Source organism: Onychostoma macrolepis, chromosome 05 (genome assembly GCF_012432095.1).
Source record: "Onychostoma macrolepis isolate SWU-2019 chromosome 05, ASM1243209v1, whole genome shotgun sequence".
NCBI lineage: Eukaryota > Metazoa > Chordata > Actinopteri > Cypriniformes > Cyprinidae > Onychostoma > Onychostoma macrolepis.
In genome coordinates, this window is record NC_081159.1 from 2482580 (window position 1) to 2510000 (window position 27421).

The 27421-nt window shown below is 35.0% G+C and overlaps 1 protein-coding gene across 2 annotated transcripts in view; it reads right to left on the bottom strand.

Annotated features, from left to right (window-relative positions):
- Nucleotides 1-4361: 4361 nt before the first annotated feature.
- The window catches only part of galnt9 (polypeptide N-acetylgalactosaminyltransferase 9), a 98418-nt gene continuing 75358 nt past the window's right edge, over nt 4362-27421 (bottom strand). The window contains exons 1-6 of one of the 2 annotated variants that reach the window (XM_058777320.1): nt 23345-23512; nt 16031-16216; nt 11174-11311; nt 9970-10065; nt 5998-6165; nt 4362-5314 (exon numbers count right to left, since the gene is read on the bottom strand). In XM_058777320.1, the coding sequence (XP_058633303.1) occupies nt 5168-5314; nt 5998-6165; nt 9970-10065; nt 11174-11311; nt 16031-16216; nt 23345-23368 (759 nt within the window). In that variant the 5' untranslated portion in view covers nt 23369-23512 and the 3' untranslated portion in view covers nt 4362-5167. Of the gene's footprint in view, nt 5315-5997; nt 6166-9969; nt 10066-11173; nt 11312-16030; nt 16217-23344; nt 23513-27421 lie in introns of those variants that run through there. The other variant, XM_058777319.1, reaches the window with a different exon arrangement.

Genomic DNA, 27421 nt, shown 5'->3' on the forward strand with positions numbered 1-27421 from the left:
CACTCACAAGGTACACATATCTCGTCTGACAGAGTCAAGATAAAAGCAGAGGCATTTATTTTGCTTTGTTTTAGACACAACAAGACTTAATGTGACATTTTTGGATTTTGATTAATGAATCATTGTTATCGCAATTTAGCAGACATGTTGGTCCCTTGTTGAGCTTATTACCAGGATGGTCTTTCAGAGCAGCCTTGGTTTAAAGTTGGCATTCACCAGTATACATTAAATAATTTTAAAATAAATATTTTAAATTATTATTATTTTTTTAATACTATTTAAATACAATTTTAAGTAAATTAATTAATGATTGATTATTGGTAAAACGTTTATTATATTTACTATAAATAAATATCTATTATATCAACTATTATGTAATAATATTTGTGATTTATATCTAAAAGTGTACCTAGACAAAATAAAAAATATGAATAGAACACATATTCCTGAATTAGCAATCACATCCAAAATAAAAGTTTTTGTGAACATGCTATATGTGTGTGTGTACTGTGTATTTTTATTATGTTTATATAAATACACACACATGCATGTATATATTTCAGAAAAATATATGTTTATATATTAAACATATTTGTATATAATATAAATTATATAAATATATACATGTAAATACATGTAAAAATTGTCAAAAATATATACTGTATGTGCACTGTAAAAAAAAAAAAAAAAAAGTTGAGCCAACTTAAAATTTTAAGTTGTGAGTTTGCTCAATTTATTTTTGTGGGAGATTCTCACATTTTTGTTGTATAAACTTTGCTGAACCTGGTTGCCTTAAAATTTTAAGTTGGCTCACCTTTTTTATTTTATTTTTTTTAAGTGTGTGTGTATATTTATATATACATAATAAATATACACAGTACACACACATATATTATATAAACAAAAACTTTATCTTGGATGCGATTAATCACGATTAATCATTGCCCAGCACTAATATAAATATTTATATAAAATATAAAATGTTTACAAGCAAACAAATAAATGATTGATTATTGGTAAAACCTTTTATATCTACTACAATATAATAAAATATTTGTAAATAAATAAATATATAGATAAATAGGACGATTATTGGTAAAATATTCTATCTACTACATTTATATCACATAAATAAATATTTTTTAAATTAATGATTAAATGACTTGATAAAACATTGATTATATCTACTTCAATATAATAAAAGATTTGTGACATATCTAAAAAGTGTTCTAGACAGAATACATTTCTGAATAAGCATCTACAGTATGGAGAATTTTTGAAACCAAATGATGTAGTTACTCCCACCAGCTAAACCCTTTGTGCTATGGAGCCAAACTCCTTATACTAACCTGAAGGCAGAAAAGGAAGAGAGTGTCTTCTGTTTGGCTGAGTTTTTAATTGGCTAGGGGGGGAAAAAAAGAAAAGAAGATGTGCTGGCCACCCAACACTTTGTTGTTTACAGAGACTATGGCTGTCACAGAGACTGGGGGGAATTCTCAAGACACCTATTTCAGTGATATCTGTCAGGTAGCAGGAACATTTTATGCGTGGTATTCAAAAAAAGCACCTATTAAATAGCTTTTTCTATCACAGTTTAATGTGCAGAGACAAGTCTAAGTAAGCCTTTGGTAGGCTGATTTCCCCAAAGACTGTAAACACTGTGACTCCGCAGAGCTTTCAAAACACGCTGTGCTTGTTTGCTGCTTTTCCACATGTCAACTCATGAATCAGCCAATGGTGTGAGTTTAATATCAGCTTTTTTTCACATTACCGCAGAAAGGGCAGTAGGAGTGTTTTGGAAACCTATTTGAAAAAATCATTCATTCAATCATTAATTAATTCATTAATTAATTCATATAGAAGTTTTCCATCAGTTTGTGAATTATCAGTCTTTGTATTTGAATTGCAACATTTATAACTGAAATAACCAAATTTCATTGGTATAGAATGACAAATAAAATCAACTTAACATTAAATAAACCAAGTGTGTAAATGTAACTTAAATTGCAACAATACCTGTGCTACAGCACCATTTAAAAGTTCCATGCTACCATTTAAAAGGTAAGAAATAGATGGTTCTTTGTGGAACCAAAAATGGTTCTTCTATGGCATCGCTGTGAAGAACCTTTTAATCACCTTTATTTTTAAGAGTGAAGTTCCTAAATAATCAAAGCAAACAATAACATGCAGCAAAAAGTGTGAATAAAGCTGGCACATTACAAAATGATGCAACCATATTCATTTGAAATTGTCAAATCTTTCAATATTTGGATCAATACTTAATGAAATACAAATATAACAAAAAAAAAAACAAAAAAAACATCCTAAGTATAATTAACTTGTAAATTAAAGCTTGAAGTATTAATTCCATCCATTATATTAATTCAACTAGAAAATCATGTTTTTAGTGTATACGAGCATCTCTGGCTCAGAGCGCAGAGCTCAGCAGGTCTACTGAATTAGCTGGTCGTTTTGGAGGAAGCAGATTGTGGAATGATTCATAGATGCGTGCTCACTGTGCGTTTCCTCCTATGACTTCATCGCTGAACCACATCATGTGTAAAAAGCATAAGCAAAAACACAAGCACCCCAGCCTGCTAATATATTTCTCCTATTTGTTTCATTGCACCACATGCCTGCTATGGGTGAATTTGCAGCGACAGCGTTTGTTGGGTCTCCAGTGTGGTTTTAAATAAGATCTTCCCCTTGTAGATGAGTGGAGGGAGAAGACGCTTGTTTATGAAACCAGTGGAGCTGAACAGCTGAAGCCTGGCTGAGCAGGTTTCTGCAATCTCTCTTAGTAAACGCCCTGGAAAACAAATTAAAAAATGCCTTGAGAACACACAGGTGGTCATATAAGAAGTGCTTACAGTTGGATGGCTTCTTCCAAGCGTTTCTGCCGTTGTCAGGCATTGCGCTCTCTCTCTCTCTCTCAGGACTACATGAGCAATAAACACTTGAGAGGAAAGAAATGGAGTGGCTTTCACTGCAGATGAGAGAGGAAAAATGAGCGAATACATCAATGAAGTGCAGTAACATTTATTTTCGAGAGTTGTGAGCTTTTGGGTTTGCTTCAAAGAAAAAGAGAAGCTGCACGCTGAGTTTGATCGCTTTGAGAAGCATTCAGTGCTCTAGTGACGAGTTGTGTGGCTTGTAATGATTAGATTGTACATCCTGCGGTGACGGTGTGTGGAAATGCAAAGCTTAACTCTGGTTGTCCTTTCTTTTTCTAGTTTTCTTCAACTAGTTTCTCAGGACCCCAGACATAGAGCTTCAGAAAAATAACCTGTGGAGGCAAAAAAGTTAACAGGAAATCAAACTTCATGCGTCTACTTTTTTTTTTTTTTTTAGAATAAATTCATGGTCTTAATTTGAACAATTTATCAGTGCAAAGCCCAATCTTTCATAAAAATGTCATAATAACTTAAATTATTTCTTTCTTTTAGCTTAGTCCCTCTCTTACACACCGATCCATCTCACACTCTTAAAAATAAAAAATTTATTTATTGGCACTGATTTGGAGAAATGTAGCATTCTATCGCTTGCTCACCAGTGAATGGGTGCCGTCAGAATGAGAGTCCAAACAGATGATAAAACAATGATCCACAAGTAATCCACACCACTCCAGTCCAGCAATTAACATCTTGTGAAGCGAAAAGCTCCGTGTTGGTAAGAAACAAATCCATCAACATGTTATATTTTAAATATGGACAGACCAAGCACCGTTTATTAGCTAAAACTGTCCTGATTCAAATGAGATGAGATTCAAATACTCGTGTTGAATTAAAAATAAAAGTATTCTTAATGATGGATTTGTTTATTACAAACACACATCTTTTCACTTTTCAAGATGTTAATTGATGGACTGGAATCATGTGAATCACTTGTGAATTATTGTGATGTTTTTATCAGCTGTTTGGACTCTCATTCTGACGGCACCCATTCACTGCAGAGGATCCATTGGCGAGCAAGTGATGCAATGCTAAATTTTTAGACTGAACTATTTTTTTTTACATCTATTAAACATTTGTCAAAAGGTTCTTTAAAATGGAAAAAAGCTCTTCAAATTCTTAAAACAATGGTTCTTTTAAGAACTGTTCATAGAAAGGTTCCCAAAATTGTTCTTCTGTAACCTTTATTTTTTAGTGGACTTTTTTCAATTTCCAATGCATAACTTCAAGTCCTGTTTACAAAATCACAGTATTTAAATACAATAGGCTTCAAATGTTTTCACCTCGACTTTGCTAGAAAATATCACCTTTCATCGCTTGTGATGTCATCGATCCTACAATATAAATCAACACAGATCATTTTACTGTACTGATTTTCACATGAATCAAATCACACAACATTGTACAAAAGAAAAGAAAACTTGTTTTTATTGTTTCGATCTTCCTGGATTATCATGTTTTGAGTATTTTACAACGTGTTTCTACAATAAGACCTTAACATTATATTCATATTTTAATTAATTTAAAATCAAATATTTTGTACATGCTTAGGGAGGAACATTCCCTGGTCTGATGGCATAAGGATGGAGAAAGGCACATGAGTTCTTGAGTGAACACATGGTTTTGTTGTGCATTAGCAATTAAGTCTGTAAATCAAGGAAAGAAAAAACTCGATAGCTAAAAGAGCTGAAACTATTGTGTCAGATTAAAGTCTATACTACTTTATTTTTTTGTTGTGTAGCACTTGGGATACCCATTTAAAGTTTCAAAGTGGATATTCAATTATCCAAAGCAATTCACAGCCTGAAGAAATAAGTGTTGATATGGCAATTGATAAGAAGTAAAACTCGAGACTTTGCTCAGAGGGGTTTGCAACTTTCGCTTCCTCTCTCTTTGTTTATCTGCAACTCTTTTGAATATTTCTCTCGATATTTCACCAAGACAGCTCATCAGAATTCCACTTGGGAACACAAGTATGCTGCAGTAAACTGGGAGTCTGTACAGAGGACTTGCAATGAGCAAGTCTTTCTCCCGTGATGACAGCCTTCTGCTTTATCTGCTCACTCAACAGTAAATGCATCCAAAGATAATATTTCATCTTTAGACATCTATATTGAAAGCGTTTCACCCCAAAAGAGAGTTCTTCTTATCTGTCTCAACCCCAGACTCAGGGTTTGTGTCTATGGCTGCTCTCCAGCTCAGGGAGGTTATGTTCCTCAGTGTCTGGGGTGTTTTATCCAGTTCCGAATCATCCACTTCTGCCCTGAGCAACGCTGGACGACCAGCCGCAGGCCAAAGTTGGCATCTTTTGACATTTCAACCTCCAAACAACGTCCCGTGTCTCGACTTATGATGGGTCCATTCTAAGAAAAAAATATTTAAGAAGGACTGTAAATACACTTGGCATCAAACACTACCTACAAACGATTTTAGGTTACACTTTATTTTAAGGTGTCCTTGTTACAGTGTAATTATAAATATAAGTACTGATTAATATTACTATAGGCCTAGGGTTAGGATGAGGGTTTGGTTTAGGGTCAGTTGCATGTAATTATGTATAATTTATTGTTATTATAATAGTGAGCACATGTAACGCATAACAAGGATATTTTTTTAACTAATACAATTATTCAGCAAGTATGCATTAAATTGTTGCATTAAGTGATAGTAAGACATACACATTGTTACAAATGATTTCTATTTCAAATAAACGCTGCTCTTTTGAACTTCATATTCATACAAGAATCTCCCAAAAATATGTATCACAGTATTTTTTGATCAAATAACTGCAGCCTTGGTAAGCATAAGAAACCCCTTTCAAAACTAACTAAATAATAATAATAATAAATAACTAATCTTACAGACCTAAACATTGGTGTACATTAATAAAATATATCTTAAAAGTGCTTTTATAAAAGAAGAATCCAATTTAAAATACCTGATGTTTGTTTATAAAAGTAATTGCCTCAAGTGGAGAATGAAATATTAATACGAAGCGTTTAGAAATCTAATAAATAAATTGTTTAGTGTGAGTGCATTAGCTTACCTGAGTAAAATCCCAGAGCCTCTGGGAGGACCTGGTGACAGCATCACATTTTTTCAAGCTCGGAGTCCTTCCTCTTCCATCATCCACCAGGCATTTTGTGTCAGGCAGAAACGTAGTAGACCCCAGGGGTCCTAACTGTAATAAGCCCTCAGTGGTGTACCTCGCCAGCTGAAATAAAACACCAATGTACAATGTGAGAAAAGGAAATATGTGATATATAAAATAAAATGGAAGGTCTTAGAAATACAGCTTATAGGCATAGTCCTCCCATAAATGAAAATGCCATTATGTTATTCCACCTGTATGACTTTCTTTCTTCTGTGGAACACAAAATAATATATTTAAAATATGCCTTAGTGTCTTTTTGTCCATGTAATGAAAGTCAATGAGGTCCAATATTGTTTGGGGCCCCAGTGGCTTTAACTGTATGGACAAAAACAGACGTTTTTAAGGCATTGCTTCTGGGCAAAATCCAGTCCATAATCCATAATAACACTTCCTCCAGTGAAAATTCGATCCTCTGTTGTCATATCACAATCCAACAACAACTTTGTTTAGAACTGTTCTGAATGGTTTTCACTTGTAAAAGTTGTTTGATCTGTGCATATTTCTCTTCTGATTCAGACGTTTTCACTGGAGAAATCTATATTATGAATAGAGAACTTGTATTTTAGCTGGAAACGATGGTTTCAAGTTACAATTATTTGAATTATGAATTTGTATATTGCACATTTTCGCCTCATAAGATGTTAATTGATTGGAATGGGGATGCTGTGGATTACTTGTGGATCATTGTGATGTTTTTATCAGCTGTTTGGACTCTCATTCTGACGGCACCCATTCACTGCAGAGGATCCATTAGTGAATAAGTGATGGAATACAACAGTTCTCAGAATCTGATGAAGAAACAAACTCATCTACATCTTTGATATCCTGAGGGTGAGTACATTTCCAGCAAATTTTCATTTTTGGGTGAACCATTCCTTTAAGAACACTCCAACAGATATAGGCAGTATTTAGCTGTATGATTAAGAGCACCAATACACTGAAGTGTACACAAACTATCGAGAGAGATGGAAGTCTAGATAGCAGCTATCTATTACGGTAAGTACACGGCACTGAATAACACAGGTCAATAATTCAGCTGAAAGTCAATCTCTTAGATATCAGATCCCAAGGTCGGCACATCACAATGAAGTACAAGCTGACATTCAATGAAAATCAAGCTCGCTCTATTGAGAAAAGTTAATCTATAGAACTGAGGGTAATTGTCCAGTGACCAAGGTGAAAACAGCAGGAGGACAATAGCGTGAGCTCATCTTCATGCATACTGTAACCTGATTCCAGCTCTCATAGCGGCCATGCATTCACTGAGATGATGTACCACACAGACACGCTCACAGAGGACAAAGCAACAAAGGATTTTTCAGTAAAACAATGACAAATAGGCACACTGTTTGAATGCATGGCAATCAAACTGAATAAAAACAAAATTCAAGAATGATATTTATTAAAATCACTTGTTTTATTTTTTTGAATTCATGAAAATTATAAAAGAGTTCTTCAGCCTCGCACAAAACACAATAAACACAAAACACTTTGCACTGAATTTGCAAGGCTATAACCAATCACCACATGAAATAAATACATGAAAATAAATCAATGTAATGGTTGATTATTACTAGGGCTTCAATGACACAGCGGCCATGAATCATTCCTGTTTTTAATTTGTGGTTACGCAAGGAGATGAAAAAAGTGGGAAAAAAATGAAGCTTAGCTGTATCATGTAAAACCAGCTTTTATTGTAATTTGACGATACAATGGGAATATGCTTCAATTGCTTTATTTCCCTTAGGCCTGGATTATGGACTAAGACTGTCATTTCCTTACAAGATTTAGGAGGGAGGAAGAGAGAACGAGGCGGAGAGAGAGACTGTATTCTAAATTGTTCAAAGGATCATGTCTCTATTGTGAATGAATGACACGGGAAAGGTCAAATCACGCTGTCAAAGGTCATAGCCCGGTAGGAGAACGGTTTGATTATTCCACATCCGTTTAATCCGAATGAATAAAAATGTCAGATGTCAAAGTCACATAAACTGATGACTTATAACAACTATTTTGCAAGGGAGGCAGTTATGAAAGGACAGGGCACAGAAACGGAGATACAATCTACAGGTAATTTCAACCTGAGCTGCTCTCTGTCTCCAGGCAATGGTGCAATGCACCACCAATGTGAAATAAGTGTACACTGAGGTTGACAACATGTGTTTCAATTACAAATCTAATTTAATTCTCACAATTCACATCAATATGCGCTTGTGAATTTTTTATTTTTTTTTCCTCCAGACTGCTGCATATGTCAATCTTGATAGGGTCATTTATCTTTGCGAACGTGGCATATTCTTGGCTCCCTGTCCTTGCATTTGCAAATAACAAGATTTTTGCTGTCTGCTCGGGATACAAATGTAATGTAAATGCAATGATGTATCCACAAGAAGACTGAGAACAAAATTGAGAGGCATTTATCTATGTGTGTGTGTGTGTGTATGTTTTCCATTTAAATACTGAAATATATTTGCATTTTTTCCTGTAATGCTGAAGCTGAATTTTCAGCATCATTACTCCAGTCTTCAGTGTCACATGATCCTTCACAAATCATTGTAATATACTGATTTGGTGAACATGAAATATTTATTATTATTATCACCAATGTTAAAATCAGCTGTGCTGCTTAATATATTTGTAGAAACAGTGACACATTTTTTCAATATTCTTTGCTAAATTGAAAATTCTAATTTTGATTGAAATAGAAATATTTTGTAACAATGTAAAGTCTGTACTGTCACCTTTAATCAATTTAAAGGGGTCATGTAATACGATTTCAAGCTGTTTGTGCATATATAAGATCCGTAAAGTTGCAAAGACTAAAGTCTCAAACCCAAAGAAATATTCTTTATAAAAGTCAAGACTCATCCACGCCTTCCTGAAGCACCTTATTCAATCACTCCCCCACAAATCTACGTCACTGTGCTGGAAGATTTGCAAAACACCACCCAACTTTTTACGCAAAGAAAGAAGGCATAACTTTTATTCTCACTGTAGTATTGTTGTCATGGAGACGCTGTGTGTTTCCAAATATGGTAAGGGGCGTAACATTTCCGTCACACACTTGAGCTATTCGGCCAATCACAGCGCACTGGATAGCTGGCCAATCAGAGCACACCGTGATTTTCAGAACGATAAGCTTTGTAAAAATCGGCGTGTTTCAGAAAGGCGGAGCAGAGAGGAGCCACAATAATGTACGGTACGTGGAAAATGTTTTTTTTTTTTTTACCTTAAACCATGTAAACACATTGCATTACACCAAATACACAAAATAATGTTATTTTTAGCAATGTCATATGACCCCCTTTAAATAAAATAAAATTAATCTCTTAACTGTCACCCGTCCCCTCAGCGGGATGCCTAAGTTTACTTCACTATATTACATCATCATGATTACATCTACTCATGACAAACTACCGGTATATATCATTGGAAAGGTCTAAGACTTGTAAATAGATATTTACGACTGTTTTTTGTTACAAATTATGTAGGAACAGTAATAGATTAATTTATGACAAGAGTGCAACCTTTTTTCGTTGCCTTTTCCCTATCACGCTTTAGAAATCATCATAAAGTATGTATCAATTGAAAGCTTAAAATCTCAAAATTCATCCTGTGAAAGCTTTAAAATCAGACATTGCATTACCATGGAAATGGTACATCAAAATCATATTGCAAAATGTTTTCGTTCATGAATTATAACAGTGCACTTTCACGTCTATGTTTAAAAATGGGTTTTTAATTAAATTAAATTTAAAGTGAACACATAGAGAAAAGAAAAAAAAAACTTACTGGCCCCAAACCTGTAATGTAATTATACTAATAAAAAGCTAGAAACACCAGAAAAAGAAAACACACGCTAACCTGTGATGACATGCCATGACATGGGTAGAGAATAGCCCTGTCATCCTCCTCTGACCCCTGATCAAGGCAGTATCCGCTGGCTTTACTGTTTCGCACCTAAAAAATAAGTAAACATTAATAAACACAGGCAGGCAAATAATGACGCATGAAGAGTGAGCACACTATGTACTATTAAGTTGACCAGTTTAGCTTATACTGTAGCATAAGTGCTACTCTGAATGTCGAACATAAATGCATGCACACATGCTTTGTCAAATCCATTTGAGAGATGACAACATTGACTGTCCATAAACCTAATACTGGACAGAGGATGAGATATGTGGAATCTGTGGTCTAGCAGGCATATTTTCAGAGACAAACTATTCCAATATAGCTATAGATTTTCCGCCCCTGCAGTTCCAGAGATCAATGTAGAGATGCAGGTCTCATTTTTTCCTTCAACAAATTGAAAATACTGTAAGATTCCTCTTCTACTGAGATTTAGGCATGTTCAATTCTAACACACGCACACATAAGAGCGCATGCACGCACACACGCACACGCACAGGCACACACACACACACACACACACACATCCCTCCTACCCACACACACTCCAAAGTTAATAAGGGCCTCATTAAATCTCATTATGAGGAAATTGGAGATAATCCCAATGCTTGCAACACTGTTGCTATGGAAACCAATTATCTTTACATTTCTATTGTATTACTGCAGTTTTTACCATTCAGTACAAAAATACAAATTGCAGTGCTTAAATAATGTAATCATATGGAAATTACTATATACTCAAGAAAAAGTTTTTCCTTAGTGACCTTATCAAGAAGCAAAAAAAAGAATTCTATTATTATAATAAATATATACACACAGACACACACACACACACACACACACACATATAATATACATATATAAACACACACACGCACACACATACATAATATACATATATAAACACACACGCACACACACACACACACACACACAGAGAGACAGATAGTATATATAGGTGGTATATACTTAGTATCTTTAGCAAGCATTTAAAGTGAATTATTACTTTAATATCTCCCAAAAAAGTGTAATAGAATGATAGATTCTTCACAGGATTATAGAGACATTAAACTAACAGCGTGTGAAAGTACATGCCTTTCTATGAAAGGTTTTGTTGGTTTAAAAGGTGCATGAGAGGTTGGTTTGTCTTTATTACCTCTCCATAAGTGATGGTGTTATTGTAAATTCTCATCTCGGGATAGACATGCTCAAGGTACCAGCGAAAGTTCCTGCAGTTCATTTTCTTCCTCAGTGCTACACGCTCTGACACGTCTCCAAAATCCACTCCCGGGTTCTGGAACAACAGAAAGAGACTGTTAATTGTCATTTGGCAGGCGCTGTTTTATGCAAAACAATTTAAATACAACAATTACAGGAGCAGCTCCTCTGGGACTCAAATACCACAAGCAACATTCTAATAGATGATTTTTTCTCTGTTACTCACAATATTAATATCACTATCTATCTATCTATCTATCTATCTATCTATCTATCTATCTATCTATCTATCTATCTATCTATCTATCTATCTATCTATCTATCTATCTATCTATCTATCTATCTATCTATCTATCTATCTATCGGCACCCTTGGTAATTATGATCAAAGGCGGCTGTGAAAATTAATCTGCATTAATCCTTTTTATTTTATTTTTTTTTTTTTAATTACAAAAATCTAAGCTTTCATTGGATAAGAAGAATTTAAAATGGGGGGAAATATCATAATGAAATAAATGTTTTTCTCAAATACATGTTGGACACAATTATTGGCAGTAAAATATCTCTGAAGTATATTCCCATTCATATTCACAATTTTGAGCACTTCAGGGTAATTATGAACATGAAATTATCCAGCCATGGCTTCCTGTTTCACAGAAATATAAATCCCTTAATCATCCATCACAATGAGAAAAACCAAAGAATATATTTCTGATGTGCAGCAAAAGATAACTGAGCTTCACAAATTAGTGGTGACTTTAAGAAAAGAGCTGGAGCATTGAAAAATCCCATTTCCACCATCAGGGCAATAATTAAGAATTTCCAATCAACATAAAATGTTTTGAAACTGCCTGGAAGAGGACGTGTGTCTATATTGCACTAATGCATGGTGAGAAGGAGAGTTTGAGTGGCTAAAGACTCTCCAAGGACCACAGCTGGAGAATTGCAGAAAACAGTCTTGGGTTCTGAAAACCTTTAAAAAAATTGTCAAACAGCACCTACATCACCACATGTTGTTTGGGAGGGTTTCAAGAAAAAATTATCTTAGCTCATCTAAAAACAAACTCCAGCATATTCAGTTATCAGACACGACTGGAACTTCAAATGGGACTGGCTTCTATGGTCAGATGAAACTAAAAAAAGAGCTTTTTAGCAGCAAACACTCAAGATGGGTTTGGTGAACACAGGGATAAAAAGTACCCCATGTGTACAATAAAATATACTGCTGTATTTTTGATGTTGTGGGCCTATATTTCTGCTGGAGGTCCTGGACATCTTGTTTAGACACATGGCATCATGGATTCTATCAAATAACAACAGATAAAAAATCAATAAGTGACTGACTCTGTTAGAAATCTTATAATGGGCCATGTTTGGATCTTCCAACCGTACAATAATCCAAACACAAACCTCAAAAACAACACAAAAATGGGTCACTGAGCACAAAACCAAGCTTCTGCTGGCCATTCCAGTCCTCTGACCTGAACCCTGTAGAAAATGAGTGACCTGAAGAGAAGCAGCACCAACATGGAGCTGGGAATCTAAAGGGTCTGGAGTGGTGCTGGATGAAGGAATGGTCTCTGATCTCTTGTCAGGTGTTCTCTAACCTCATCAGGCATTATAGGAGAACATTTAGAGCTGTTAAACTGGCAAATGGAGGTTTCAAAAAGTACTGAATAAAAGGGTGCCATTAATTGTGGATAATGTGTATTAGAGAAAAACATTTATTTCATAATGATATTTCCCACCATTTTAAATTCTTATTATCCAGTGAAAGGTTATATTTTTGTGATTTAAAAAAAAAAAAAAAGATCAAAAGGATTAACAATGCAGATTCATTATCACAGGGTGCCGATATTTTTGGCCATGACTATATCTATCTGTCTATCTATCTATCTATAACCCGAATTCCGGATATGTTGGGACGTTTTTTAAATTTGAATAAAATGAAAACTAAAAGAATTTCAAATCAAATGAGCCAATATTTTATTCACAATAGAACATAGAGAACATAACACATTTAAACGGAGAAATCTTACACTTTTATCCAATAAATGAGCTCATTTCAAATTTGATGCCTGCTACAGGTCTCAAAAAAGTTGGCATGGGGGCAACAAAGGGCTGAAAAAGCAAGAAATTCTGAAAATATTCAGCTGGGAGAACATCTAGCAACTAATTAAGTTAATTGACATCAGGTCAATCTGTGAAAGAGTGCGTAAAAAGATTGTGGAATAATTTAAAAACAAAGGCTTTGCAAATGTCATCATCTACAGTGCATAACATCATCAAAAGATTGAGAGAAACTGGAGAAATCTCTGTGCGTAAGGGACAAGGCCAAAGACCTTTGTTGGATGCCCATGGTCTTCGGGCCCTCAGACGACACTGCATCACTCATCGGCATGATTCTGTCATTGACATTACTAAATGGGCCCAGGAATACTTCCAGAAACCACTGTCGGTAAACACAATCCGCCGTGCCATCTGCAGATGCCAACAAAAGCTCTATCATGCAAAAAGGAAGCCATATGTGAACATGGTCCAGAAGCGCCATATTTCAGCAGGACAATGCAAAACCACATACTGCAGCTATTACAACAGCATGGCTTCGTAGTAGAAGAGTCCGGCTGCTGAATTGACCTGCCTGCAGTCCAGATCTTTCACCTATAGAGAACATTTGGTGCATCATTAAACGAAAAATACGTTAAAGATGACCACAAACTCTTCAGCAGCTGGAAACCTATATCAGACAAGAATGGGACCAAATTCCAACACCGAAACTCCAGAAATTCATAACCTCGATGCCCAGACGTCTTCAAACTGTTTTGAAAAGAAGAGGAGATGCTACACCATGGTAAACATGCCCCTGTCCCAACTATTTTGAGACCTGGAGCAGGCATCAAATTTGAAATGAACACATTTTGTGCATAACATTTAACAATTTCTTAACATTTGTTATGTTATCTATGTTCTATTGTGAATAAAATATTGGCTCATGTGATTTGAAATTCTTTTAGTTTTCATTTTATTCAAATTTAAATAACATTCCAACAATCTATCTATACTATACTAAATCTATACTATACTATGCTAACTAGTTAATAATGAGAATATATATTAGAAAAATTAAAGTTAAAATAACTACCCCAAATGTTGTTGGGATTTATTGCCACATTAATAATAAATCGTGTTATGAATTTAGCCCGCTAGAACTGTTCATATATTAATTTAGTGGGATTACATTCCCACAACCTGCTGTTAATTAACAGACCGTTCAAGCTTTTTATATATAGTTATGTAGCTTAGGACAGTCTGTTCTTGTACTTCGTATTAGTCATTTTGAATTTCATATTCGCCATGTTCTATCATCAGACCATCGCTCATAAACAAAAGAGCTCTAATCCATCTGAAAACTGTCAGGGAGAACAGGAGGAGTGCGTGTTTGCATTTATGTCAGTCATGGGAGACTGCAATTGTTCTTTCATTAGGAGCCACTAACATGCTAATCATCTGTTTAATTACCAGCGCTAGCGAGCGGGCTCAAGTAAGCATGGAGAAGTGCTCAGTGGATTGAAGCAAAGAACTTCTAATGGTATTCAGAAACTCTCTGCTAACACGCTCAGAATCTAAAACTCAGTCTCTGATGCTCAGTACTAGTAGGTTGCCAACCATCCTAATATACAAAAATTGTCCTGTTTTTCAGGGAACAGAACTACATTCAATGCATACAGAATGCAGTTTGTCCCATATCCGAGAGACTTACGCCCTAACAGTTGAGAATGCTTCAGTATTTATCCATATTTTTCACTGGGTTTGATGCACTGTTAATTAAAATGTCTAAAATACAAAGCACTTCCAATGGGAGCCTGTTCAACTTGAAATATTTATATACAGCCACAATTCTCTAATGTTTTAATTTGTCTATGTAGAAGCTAAATTGATATGTGTTTAATGATGTGTAACAATTTATTATGACATTAAAATTCGTTTATGTTTACAACAGATGCAATGAAGTCGTATGTCAGCAAGCAAAAAAAAAATTAATTGTATTTCTCATGCATTGTAGCACTTAATTCAGTCAAGCAATGACATTTTATATACATTTATAGCTGCAAGCATACTGGGAGTATGTATACTGAAACAATTTTCACTCATAAATTGCTATTAATTAAAAAAAACAATAGTTCGTGTGCAATTGAACACTACTGCTTTATGAATAACTATTAATAATGTATACTTGGTCATTATGAACTTGTTTTCCTTTTTAAAACTCTGTGGAGATATAATTTTTAAGTGGTGAAGTATCTCATTCCATTTATTGACCAAGGCCATTCCTGAAACACTTCAGTGCAATTATGCCTTTTAATAACTTAAGTGCTGGCTTTGGTTGAATTATCCTTTCAATACGCTGCTATTCATTTTAGGAAGAAAATAAGCCTCATGTTTACATACCAAGATTCTTAAAATGAAATGCATATTTTATTAATTATAATGCTTGATAATGCAAGATACGAGAGCTCCCTTCATAAAAAAAACCTCAAACTGATGTAAAGCTTAACGTATTTACAGCATATCTTGGTATCACTTACTGTAAAGACAAGGATGACATTAAAACTGACTCTGACAAGTTGCCAAACTTAATCTACTGTACAGCCTCGTTCTGTGTATTGTGCCTCTCACAGAAGACACGCAAGTAAATTAATCAGGACAAAATTAATCACAGCAATCATTTTCCATTAACCATTGGCTGTCTAGACTCAAACAAATGAGGTTTGGTGATGGCTAAAACTTGCACTCACATTCATGGGGATATTCCAGGCCATGTAGACGTGGGACTTAAACTCATCCATCCAAACTTCTGCTGCCCGCAGCGCGTTCCGCTTGGCATAGTAGTCAATGTCGTTGTTGTACGGTTTCTTTGTGCGTTCGATGTGAGCTACTCGAGCACACGGGAGAACCTCCATACTGCCGCCACACTGCCACACCTGCAGACAGAGACGGTAAATAACAGTTAAAAATAAATCATTTTTACTTTTTTGTGTCAAAGTACTAGAAAAAAGTCAGATTTGCAAGATCTGAATTCAGAATTGCAAGATGCCCATTTGCTATTCTGAGAAAAGTAAGTCTGATTTGTGAAATATAAAATCACAATTGTGAGAAAAAAGTCAGAATTCTGAGATCACAATTACCTTTTTTTTTTTTTTTTATTCCTTAGCAGAAATTGTTTTCATTTTCTCACAAATGTGACTTTATCTCTCACAATTTAGACTTTTCTGCTCAGAAGTTAACATCTCATTATTCTGAGTTCATATTTTGCAAAGGTGAGGTATAAACTCAGAATTGTGAGATAAAAATTTCAATTACCGTTATTTTTTATCCTGTGGTGGAAACAAGCTTCCATAGATTTTAGCATGTGCAAAAGTGATGCTAAGGTGTCCATATAATACAGGTAGTTAAATATAATTTGAACTCTTTTTATTTTGCTCATTTCTTGCTATGCTGACTGTCCTGACTGTGAGAGTAAGCATTTAACTATAACAAATTATGTGCAACTTACAGCATATGAAAAAAATCACAGACAAATGTATTGCCATCAAAATATTCTCAGCCAAACATCAGATTGAGCTCAAAAAATGAACTGCTTTTTATTTAGGGCGCCTCAACTCGCCCGTTGAGGTTTGCCCCCTTCATAATAGAAAGTGTGTGAGCTTGCCTGATACAGCAATTAAGTGTTAAGGGCCATTAGTTTGTGCTGAGATGAGAGAAACAGGGGATGATAAATGAATGTGTGGAAGAACGAGTGCAAATATGTTCTTCCCTTGAGACCCACCACCAGTCACAGTATTATGCTGACTCTGTGTGTCTGCCTCCACATCATAGAAATATTTGAAAAAACAGGTAGTGAATGTATGCCATTATAAAGCAGAGCCAGCCTGCTGCTGCTGTGATGATAGGGGCACCAGAAAGTTCAAGGAAACCTTGCTCAAACTGCTTGGCTTCTGGAGGATAGATACAGAAGGTCTACTGACCTGAAAGGCCGGAGACTTACAAATGAACATATGTAGATTAATAATCGACTATTAACATTGCAGGTGGATAGCTTTGAAAAGATTGCATGTGGCACTGGATATGGCATCCTTGAAATATGTAAGAGAACAACAAAAGCAGCGCTACTAGATTTGAAAGGACTACATTCTACACCTTGTAGCACTTCTAGATTCTTGCACCAAAAAGTGATCATTTAGTTTAACATTATAATTTTTTAACCTTTAAGAGTTCTGTGTTTGTTTTTTTGTTTTTTTTGGTGGGATAAGGCTTTTATTTAGCAAGGATGCATTAAATTGATCAAAATTGACAGTAACATTTTTATTTTAAACATTATTACAAAACATTTCTATTTGCAATTCTTTGGAACTTTCTATTTATAAATCACACAAAAAAAAAAAAATAGTAAGCAGCATGACGTTTTTCATCATTATAATAATAATGTTTTGAAATGTTATGCCAAATCATAACATTAGAATGATTTCTGAAGAATCATGTGACACCGCTGCAAATTCAGCTTTACCATTATAGTATAAATTGCATTTTAAAATAATGTTAAAACATAAAACTGTTATTTTAAATTGTAACAATATTTTTTACGTATATTTGATCAAACAAATGCAGCCTCGGTGAGCGTAAGCGACTTTTTTCATAAACATATTAAAAATTACCTACCCCGACTTTTGACAAAAGTCCTTTTAATAGTTCTCTCAATGGACAAACACCTTCTGTTAATATAAATAAAATATCTGTGATTATATGTTGCTTGAAAACCGTATTGAGTCAGAACACAAAGCTAATTCTGAATAATTTGCTTTTTGAAACCAGATGATGTTGAAAACAAGGACACCAAATTAATATTTTTACATTAAAAGAAGCTAATAAAAGGAGAATTCAAAAGCACAAACACACAAAGGAAATAATGAAAAACACCCAGAATGAATCAAGACAGGAAATAGGAGTAAATAATAAAGACAATCTTGAAGTGCATTGTGCATGTTTGGTGGCTTTATACAGTACTTGAGAGCTACGAGCAGAAGTGTGCTGCCTCTCTTCTGCACACCTTCGCTTTGAGAGCTAGCGGTCCTCTATCTTCCACTAACCGTGACATTAATGGAACTAGCTATGCATTCACTGACTTTCATTAGCTGTGAAAATACTTTCAACTTCAGCACCACTGATCCATAGTGCAACCTTGGTGTACAAAATCAATCTCAGAGGAGTAGAGTTCTGTTATGGTCTCACTGCCAGACGACACATGCTGCAGGTCTACCTTTTTCCCTGCTCTCTCACTCTACAGTGAATACTCCATTGTGTGCTTTGTTCAAGCTCAATAAAAGCCTACTTTCAGTCACGGAACAGACAAAAGACAACAAATTAACTTGTTAGCCCTCGGTGTTTGGATTAGAGTTGAGTAAAGAGACTGCCCACTCTCTGAGAAGGAACCTGCGTTAAACACCACAATGCTAGTGTTACAATGACAATTAAAACCTATACAACACAATCTCTTTACATGATGATAAGGAACAATGCTGAGATAAAAACTTCAAAATACAATTAGCACGTCATTTTGATTGAACCAAAAATATTTTTTTCGAACTTGTTCGGAGAGGCATATTAATTGTTTTTGTCAAATAAAATGCTCTTTAGTACAAGAATGTTGCAATCCCTAAAGATAAAAATATCTTCATCTTCAGTGTTTTCACTGCTTTTGCCTGTACAAGATCTGTCAAGAGAGGTGATGTGAACTAAAGACTACTGACTAAAGACAAAAGCCTGAAATATCCCACTGCATAACTTCCTGCTTCAATAGGAAATAAATTACACATAATACATTATTTATTTTGCCAGTATGCATGATAAAAGATTTAATATTATGGCATGTAAAAAAAAAAAAATTAACGAATTAAGGATTATCGGAGCATTGCGTTACGTGTTTAATTCTGTGTGTTACTTGTAGCTATTTGTGCCATTTACTAGCAATTTCTATGTGAAAACAGGAAATTTCAAAGGAAACCTCGCACCATTTTTTTTTTTTTTAGGTAAGTGTTTAAATAGAGTCATTGCAATGCTTTTCAGTGGCCTCTTTCATATCCTGCAATAACCTGTGCTTTTACGCTTGCTTCTGAATGACTGGATATCACTGAATTAATCTGAATGCATTGGGACAAAATATATTCTGAAATATTGTATAGGCCCGTATTTCCATATATGTAGGATGTCCTCTATAAAAATAGTCTCTGTCACTGTTTAGGTTTGACCTTCTTTGCGTACAAGCGGGAGTGATATTGTATGATCAAGAGACGTTGGGTCAGCATCATGCAGATCACGTTTCTGCAGGTTTCTTTCATAACATTAGTAAAACAAATCACTCGCTCTCTGGACTCAGGAGCCATGTTGATGAAATGATGATTACTGAAGAGCACATTTACCTCACGCTGAGAGGGAGGGATTGTCATTACTGAGTTACACTTTTTTCCAACCGTAATTAAGCGGTCTGAAGAAGAGGCATCAAGGTCAGAAAACTCATGGCAAACAAGATGGTGGCGGTACAACTGCAAGGAGCACACGCTGACACAACTTTTCTTTCATCACTGGGCATAATCAATCAATATTGTCAAAACCAGTGCTGTCCAGAGCCCTCAAATGAATATTGTACAGTGTGTCATAAAAGATGTTGCATAGTCTGTCTTGACTTTTACTCAAGATGTCACTGTCATATCAAACAATTTAACAAGCAACAATGAAAAGGTTAGTGGACAAATGACTAACAATATATGAAATGCTTTTGCAATGCCAGAATTTTTTTTTTTTTGTATTAAGATGCAATATTCAATTTTTGCCTTAATGATACCATAAAACACAAAGTATGAGTCACTTTGTCAAATATTTAAACGAAATATAATAAATATAAATATCAAATTAAATAAATACACAAAACTCTAACATAAAAATGTAAAAATACAAAGCAGAATAAAACAAAATAAAAAAAATAGCTAAATAATCCACACAATATTACACACTAAGCTCAGTGTTGTGAAAATATACACTACTGTTCAAAGTTCTTTATGCTCACCAAGGCTGCATTTATTTGATAAAAAAAACAAAAAACAAAACAAAAAACAGTATTTTTATATTTAAATACATTTCTATTTAAATGTAATTTATTCCTTTGAAGGCTAAGCTGAATTACTCCAGTCTTCAGTGTCACATGATCCTTCAGAAATCATTCTAATATGCTGATTTGATGTTCAAGAAACATTTATTCTTATCATCAATGTTGAACTCCAGCATTCAGCTCAATGTTTTTCTGGAAACTGATGAATCTTTTCAGGATCCTTTGATGAACAGAAAGTTTTAAAGAACAGCGTTTATTTGAAATGATTATTATTTTTTTGTATCAATGATTGTATCAATGTATGGCTCCTTATTTCCATACTTTTCATCAGTTTAATCCTCGCTGAATAACGGTATTCATTAATTTTATTAATTGCAGTGTGTTTGAATGCAGTGTTTAAGAGGAAAACACTGAACTTGAAAACTTCATTAAATAGTTTTTAAACCATTTTTGTTCGTTATATTTCTTGTTTACAATCCATCTGCAATCTAGTTTAATCAGGCTTCTCCACAACCTGCAGTAGTTATCAGATCCGACCTCCAAGACTGGCAATTGTGGTGAGCAAAATTCGCTCAGCACAGATTTTGTGGGTGCGTTTGCAGTTACACGATTTGCATAATTCCTTTAGTGAACTGGGTGCTAAAACAATGCAAACAGTGCATGCAAATTAATGGCACTATCAGCGGGTGCAATTCATTCACTCCTCCCTCTTACTCTTAATCAAGCATGTTTGGCCAGTGTTAGACTGACGTACTTTCATTTGTTTTTAAAAAGTTGCATCATCTCATCCGCTGAGACACATCCCAACCCTCGGAGAAAACACCACTCCTCCTCTCTCGCTCCCTGAGCATTATATTCTCTGTCTCACTCTCTCTCCCATTCTTCCTATGACAGGGAACAGACAAAGCTTTGCCATCTATTATTTTAATCACGTTAATTATACCAGACGGTTTTATGTGATGTACGGTTCAGATCAAGCACTGGCTAATTTAATTGGACCCTCTTGCCAGCCTGTGCTCTCCGAGTCATATTTCAATGATCAGCTGCTATTGATGATCATTACAATGATAAAAATAGCAATAAAAGGCCATGACTTAATGCTGTCACACTAGCGGATAGATAAAAGTGCCACGGTAATTCATACTGGGATTTAAAAAAAGCTACTAAAAACTATTTTGACATCCTGTCTCATTACCGCTCATTACGTTTTACCTGTAGAAACACTGCTGAATCCTCTAACAAACATTAACACTAACACGGTAACTTGCTGCCAAAATATATCACAGTTATTGCAATTATTACAGTAAAACTGTGGGAACTTGAAATAAAGAATTAGTGTTGGCCAAAAAGCAGTAAACTTTTGTAAACACACACACACACACACACACACACACACACACACGCACACACTTTAAGATAAACACCATTTACTATTTTTAATAATTTTTTCCCAATGTCAAATGTCAAAAATTTCAGGTTTTACTTTCCTTCTGGGGACATTTGGTCCCCTCAATGTAGCATAAACAAGCACGCACACACGCACACACACACACACACACACACACACACACACACACACACATGTTTAGATGTTTTATGGGGACATGCCATAGATGCAATGGCTTTTATTCTGTACAAATTATATATATAAAAATATATAAAAAATACAAAATAATACATTAATTTTTTTTTAGAAATTACTAAAGCACATAACAAAATGACTAAAACTTTACTATTAAACAGAAAATATAAAAATAAAACCTAAATAAAATATTAATAAATACTATAATAGTATAGAAATACCACTAAACTACAATAATTCAAATGTCTACATATCATTAAACAACATTCAAATGAGATGCTTGAGTTTATACTTGCATAGGCAGGATAAAACATGTCTAGCTTTGGCTATTGGGCTATGAAAAAGAAACCTCGAGCCTGAAAGCATCTGTCCGCTTTGAGCCACTCGAATAATGATAATCGACTTTTCCATTGTGCCCTTTGGGGACATTCTAAAAAAAAAAAGAATAATAATCATTTTAAGATTTCCAATTACATATTCAGTTTCCCTTGCAGGACTCACAATCAGGATGAGATGCATGGGCTGCATTTCTGCCAGTGAGCTTTACTAAATGAATGATCATTTCCCCCTCAGCCGTCGCTAACTGTGTTTGCTGAGGATCTTTAAACTGTTTGGATTGAGTTGCATGGTAATGCACTAGTTTTTGCAAAGACATGAAGATGATAAAAATGACTTAGGAAATGGAATCGGATGATGGCACGTACTTACGATAATGTTGCATATTAAAAAAGCATACACACATGGGCATTCAAATATGAGTTAATGAGACTCCTTTGAGGTAAATGGAGCTTTATCTTCCTCGTTCAAGTGTTTGCTCCTATTTACATTACATGTCTACATGTGATTCTAAGCCACTGGTAGGAAGGTGGCATGCTGTGGAGTTCTTGGAGCGTAGCAGGAAAAATAATCTTCTCACGCAGAGCATGTGATGATATATAATGCGATGATGTTTGAAGGTTAATGTAAAGTTTAAGCTCAGGGATGTTAGATCTCATAAATCAAGGCTTGGCTTTAAACTGTCATGTAAATGCAAGCACGCTAAGGCCCAATTCTCTATGTAATGGGTTTGCTAACTTTCAGACGGCATGGACCACCCAACATGAAAATATATATATATATAACAGTTTGTTACACAACAATTTGTTACCACAACAGATTATAACTAAGTATTCTTGGCACACAAAAATATAGTCTATGTCTATAAATATTTACTATAACCTAAAGTATATTTGCATTCGTAGTGCATATGATTAATATATCATGATATTTAATAGCTAAGTCTCTAGAGCATGTGAACAGTGGCATCTGTTCAAAAGAAAATATTTAAAATTCAGCTCATGCTCTTTTCTTTACTTTACAAGCACTTACTTCAAATTCTGACGTTCTTGACATTTGCTCTTTTCCTTTAATATGTGTTTGATAAGCTGTAGTCTCTTCCCCCCCGGCGCCAGCTGCAAGAGTAGTCAGGCCGTCCCAGACTGAGAGCGCCAAGCCAAGAGAAAGCCACCATGAAAAGAAGAACAGCCATCCATTCCTTCCATTTTAACAAATTGTCAAAACTTGGCGCCTCAACTGAAGCACAAAATTACTAGCTCTCTCGTTGCACGTGTACAATGATGGGTAGGTACGGTGCAGCAAGAAGATGTACCAGCACACACACACACACACACACACACACACACACACACACACAGAGACACATCGCATCCTGTCCACTGAAACAGCATGATCAGCATGAGGATGTATCAAAAACCTCATATGAGCCATAACGGAGCACCCCAGAGCGCCTGCATCTCTCACATCCTCTTTCTTCACTAAACACAGAACAGGAGAGGTAAAATGAGTTCGTTCCAGATCTGCAGTGTGAGCTAAGCCTAATGGAAATTATAAAACTCAATTTTGGCTCAGAGGAGAAAATAAATTCAGATAGTACAGTGAGGGAAACATTGGAACAAACATCTACTTGGCTCATGTTTTTACGAGCTTTCTGTGCCGTATTATTAATTTTGTCAGCTGTCAAGCAATATCTTCATTGTATGACTAGCTTTTTTTTTTTTTTTTCTGTTGTACACCTACACTTTATTTATTTTAACAACTTTTTTAAATAATGCATACAAAGAAAATACACACGAGCATTCACAGAAAAAAACACACAAAAGTAAAATTTAAAATAGAAATAAAAGATAATTCAAGAAAAAAAAAATGAAAAATGAGAGAAGAGATTATACTGAACATTTTTGCTGCTGTAATGATCAATAATCTGTAATCAGCAATAATCTTGAAATTTCTACGGGGCAAAACTTTTTTAATGAGGAAAAAATACTGTAGACTTCTACAGTATGTAAACACTGAAATGAGTAGCTGCTCTTACTAATGGTTTGTGAGTTTACTGTCGGGTCCAATATAGTTTGCAGTTCCCATCCTTCATTAACAAGCTCCTTGCAAAGCTGCTTTACTGTATGTTGTGAGAAAATGCTTCTAAAAGGTGCTTCAAAAATGGATAAAATCCACCGTATGCTGAGGAATCAGTAAATGATCAAATATAAATCGATGCACTTTTCAAGATGACCCAAGGTCAAAACGAGCCTTTTTTGCAGCTTCGTTTCTGATGTTTTTGGGAGGTTTGGGTTCAAAAGATTCTGAAAAATTCATCTGTCTTGACACGACCCATTTTAAACTAATTAAACTACGTTCCAGTTGTGGTGAGTTTCTTTATCCTCCCCAGATCGGTTGTGATGTTACCTTGAAATGTCTGTGATTCTTACAAAGAAACATTTTAGAGTCCGCTGATCCACGCAGACAGGGAAATGAGCTCCCAAAGAAAGCTTTCAGTCTCAGTGCCAGTTTTCTAAAGCAACTAATAAACATATTCCCCCAATAACCCAATTAAAGAGAAAAGCTGCACTGATCCATGTGGTTAGTCACTAGTTAGTTATGCAAATGAATTCCATCTATCTACATAAAGCAAAGAAAGACAGATGCTCAGTAATTGAGCAGCTTCCCATAGTGCATATGAACAGGACAAAATACATGCCTTTGAGTCCATTAAAGCTGCATTCGATTGACCAAAGGGCAAACCAATTGTGAATGTACAATACAACCTCAAGCAAAGATGCTGTTCAGAAAGATTTAAAAGCTTTACAATTCGCCAACATGATCCAAAGGTCATCGCCCTTCTCTACTTTTACTGGTTTGTTTTGTATTCGCCTTTCAGCGTCCATGTGGGTGTGAAGTGAAGCGACCGCAGATGGAAAAGACCCGCTCGCCTGTGTTCATAATGAAAAAATTGCTCCCTTTTGGAAGGTTTGAAGCAAGGACAAAAGTCACTGGAGATATGACGTGCTGCTTTAGCCTTGGTTCAGGTTTTGCTTTACATTTGATTCTACATGAAATCCATCTCATTACGTCCTTTGAATCAGAAGAAAAGATCTGCAGAATCGGGTCTGTATCTCAGCAACTGAGTCCTGCTGAAATTGTTAAGCACCATTAGTTTAAAGCAGGAAAAAAAATTACTATATGAAAAGCCCAATTTATCTAAGTACAGTATTGCTTTTCAGTGCAATATTTTGTAAATATATATTTAATTAAAATATTAAATTTAAGATTCATTCTTGGGTAAAAAGTATACAAAACAGTATACAAAAAATAATACACTCAGGGCTTGAGGGTCCTTAAAAAGACAAAAATTTAGTTGCATCAAGTTTAAGTCCATAAAAAGTCTTAAATGTTTTAAAGAAAAGCCTTTATTATTATTCTACCTTTATTATTATGTCTTAAAAGACAAGAATTACAATATGGCTGGATTAAACTTTAAAAAAGCTAAGATACTACTGATTAAACATAAGTTCTCCAAATACAGCACAGGTGTTTTTATATGAACATATCTTCTGAAGGGAACCGACCATCTTCAGACATCTTTCGCAGGCATTTTCATTTCATCTTGTCTACATAACAACATTAAAACACTGTTACCATTTTTGGTGTTATCGTAAATAATGGATCCCATGCTGTAATTTTGAGAGATTCAATGTTTATAACAAACTAGAATACAACATAATTTACTACAGCTTTTTGTTTAGCATTGCATCTTCACACACTGCAAGTTCAACAAACACTGTTAAAAGAACAGCATCTGCAAAATTCATAAATGTAAATAAAATCCAAAAATCTGCAGTTGGAAAAGAAAGTAAACAAGTTTATTGATAATCCTCATGCTATAAAAGGCCGCTCACAAAAAAAGGACCCCTGTGAATCACCCTCTCCCAGCCCATGAGCTCCATGCTTGCATTGGCAAAACAGCAAAATGTCACTTCAAGATAAAACTTAACTGATATACACTACATGCAATTAGTTTGGGCTGTAAGTGTCAAATCAGCTCTTTCTGAGCAGTTTTAATTTCCCTCGTGGGCATTTGGTACAACTTCACACAAATTAAACTCTCATCATACCGCTGCACATTTCTACTAATGTGTTTTAGTCTTCATATAACCTACAGTATTCAATCCGAGCCTATTGCTCCACAACGTCCTCTCTTTGACTCCCTGCTTCTGAATCTCTTTACAGAGTGCACTAAGATTGTCTATTTGGTGTGGCATAAGGTTAATTATTAAATATGTAGCTGTCAGTCAAAGTTATCCCTCCTGAATGAGCTGCATCAGCTTTGGAGGATTAACCAGAGGCTGAGATGGATCATATGTGCCATCACTGTGTTCGGCACCAATACGCATTTGGTTTATTTCAAAGCTGGGAATTTGACGCGTTTGCTAAATTCTATCTTTTTTTCTGTTACAAGAAACCTTCTGCAGCATGTAATGAAGGAACAAATGGACTAAGCAGAACACATGCTTACACTAATATAGGCTAGAGTGAAGTCAGCCTGTGCTACTTTTTTTTTTTTACTTAAAGTTATAGTTTACCCAAAAGTGAGAAAATGTTGATATGATTTTGACTTTTTGGCTAAAATATGCATGTAAGTTTTCTTTAAAGGACTAGTTCAGCCCAAAATGAAAAAGCGGTCCATGAGATATTAATTAATGTCTTGTGACGCTTTTTACTTCACAAGCTAGTAGCTGATGGACTGGAGTGGTATGCATTACTTGTTGATTGCTGTGAGGTCTTTATCAGCTGTTTGGACTCTCATTCTGATGGCACCCATTCACTACAGAGGACCTGCTGGTGAGAAAGTGATGTAATGCTACATTTCTCCAAATCTGTTTTAATGAAGAGACAAAGTCATCTATATCTTGGATGGCCTGACGGTGAGTACATTTTCAGCCAATTTTCATTTTTGGGTGAACTATTCCTTTAGGTCTACTAGACCTGGAAATTTCAAACCAGGGTCAGAAAAAATGTGTTCAAATGCAAAACAGCAAGAATCTTTTCAAAAGTGGTCTGTGAAATATTGATAAATATGTGAACAATTTACATTTCAAACAGAAAGTCTTA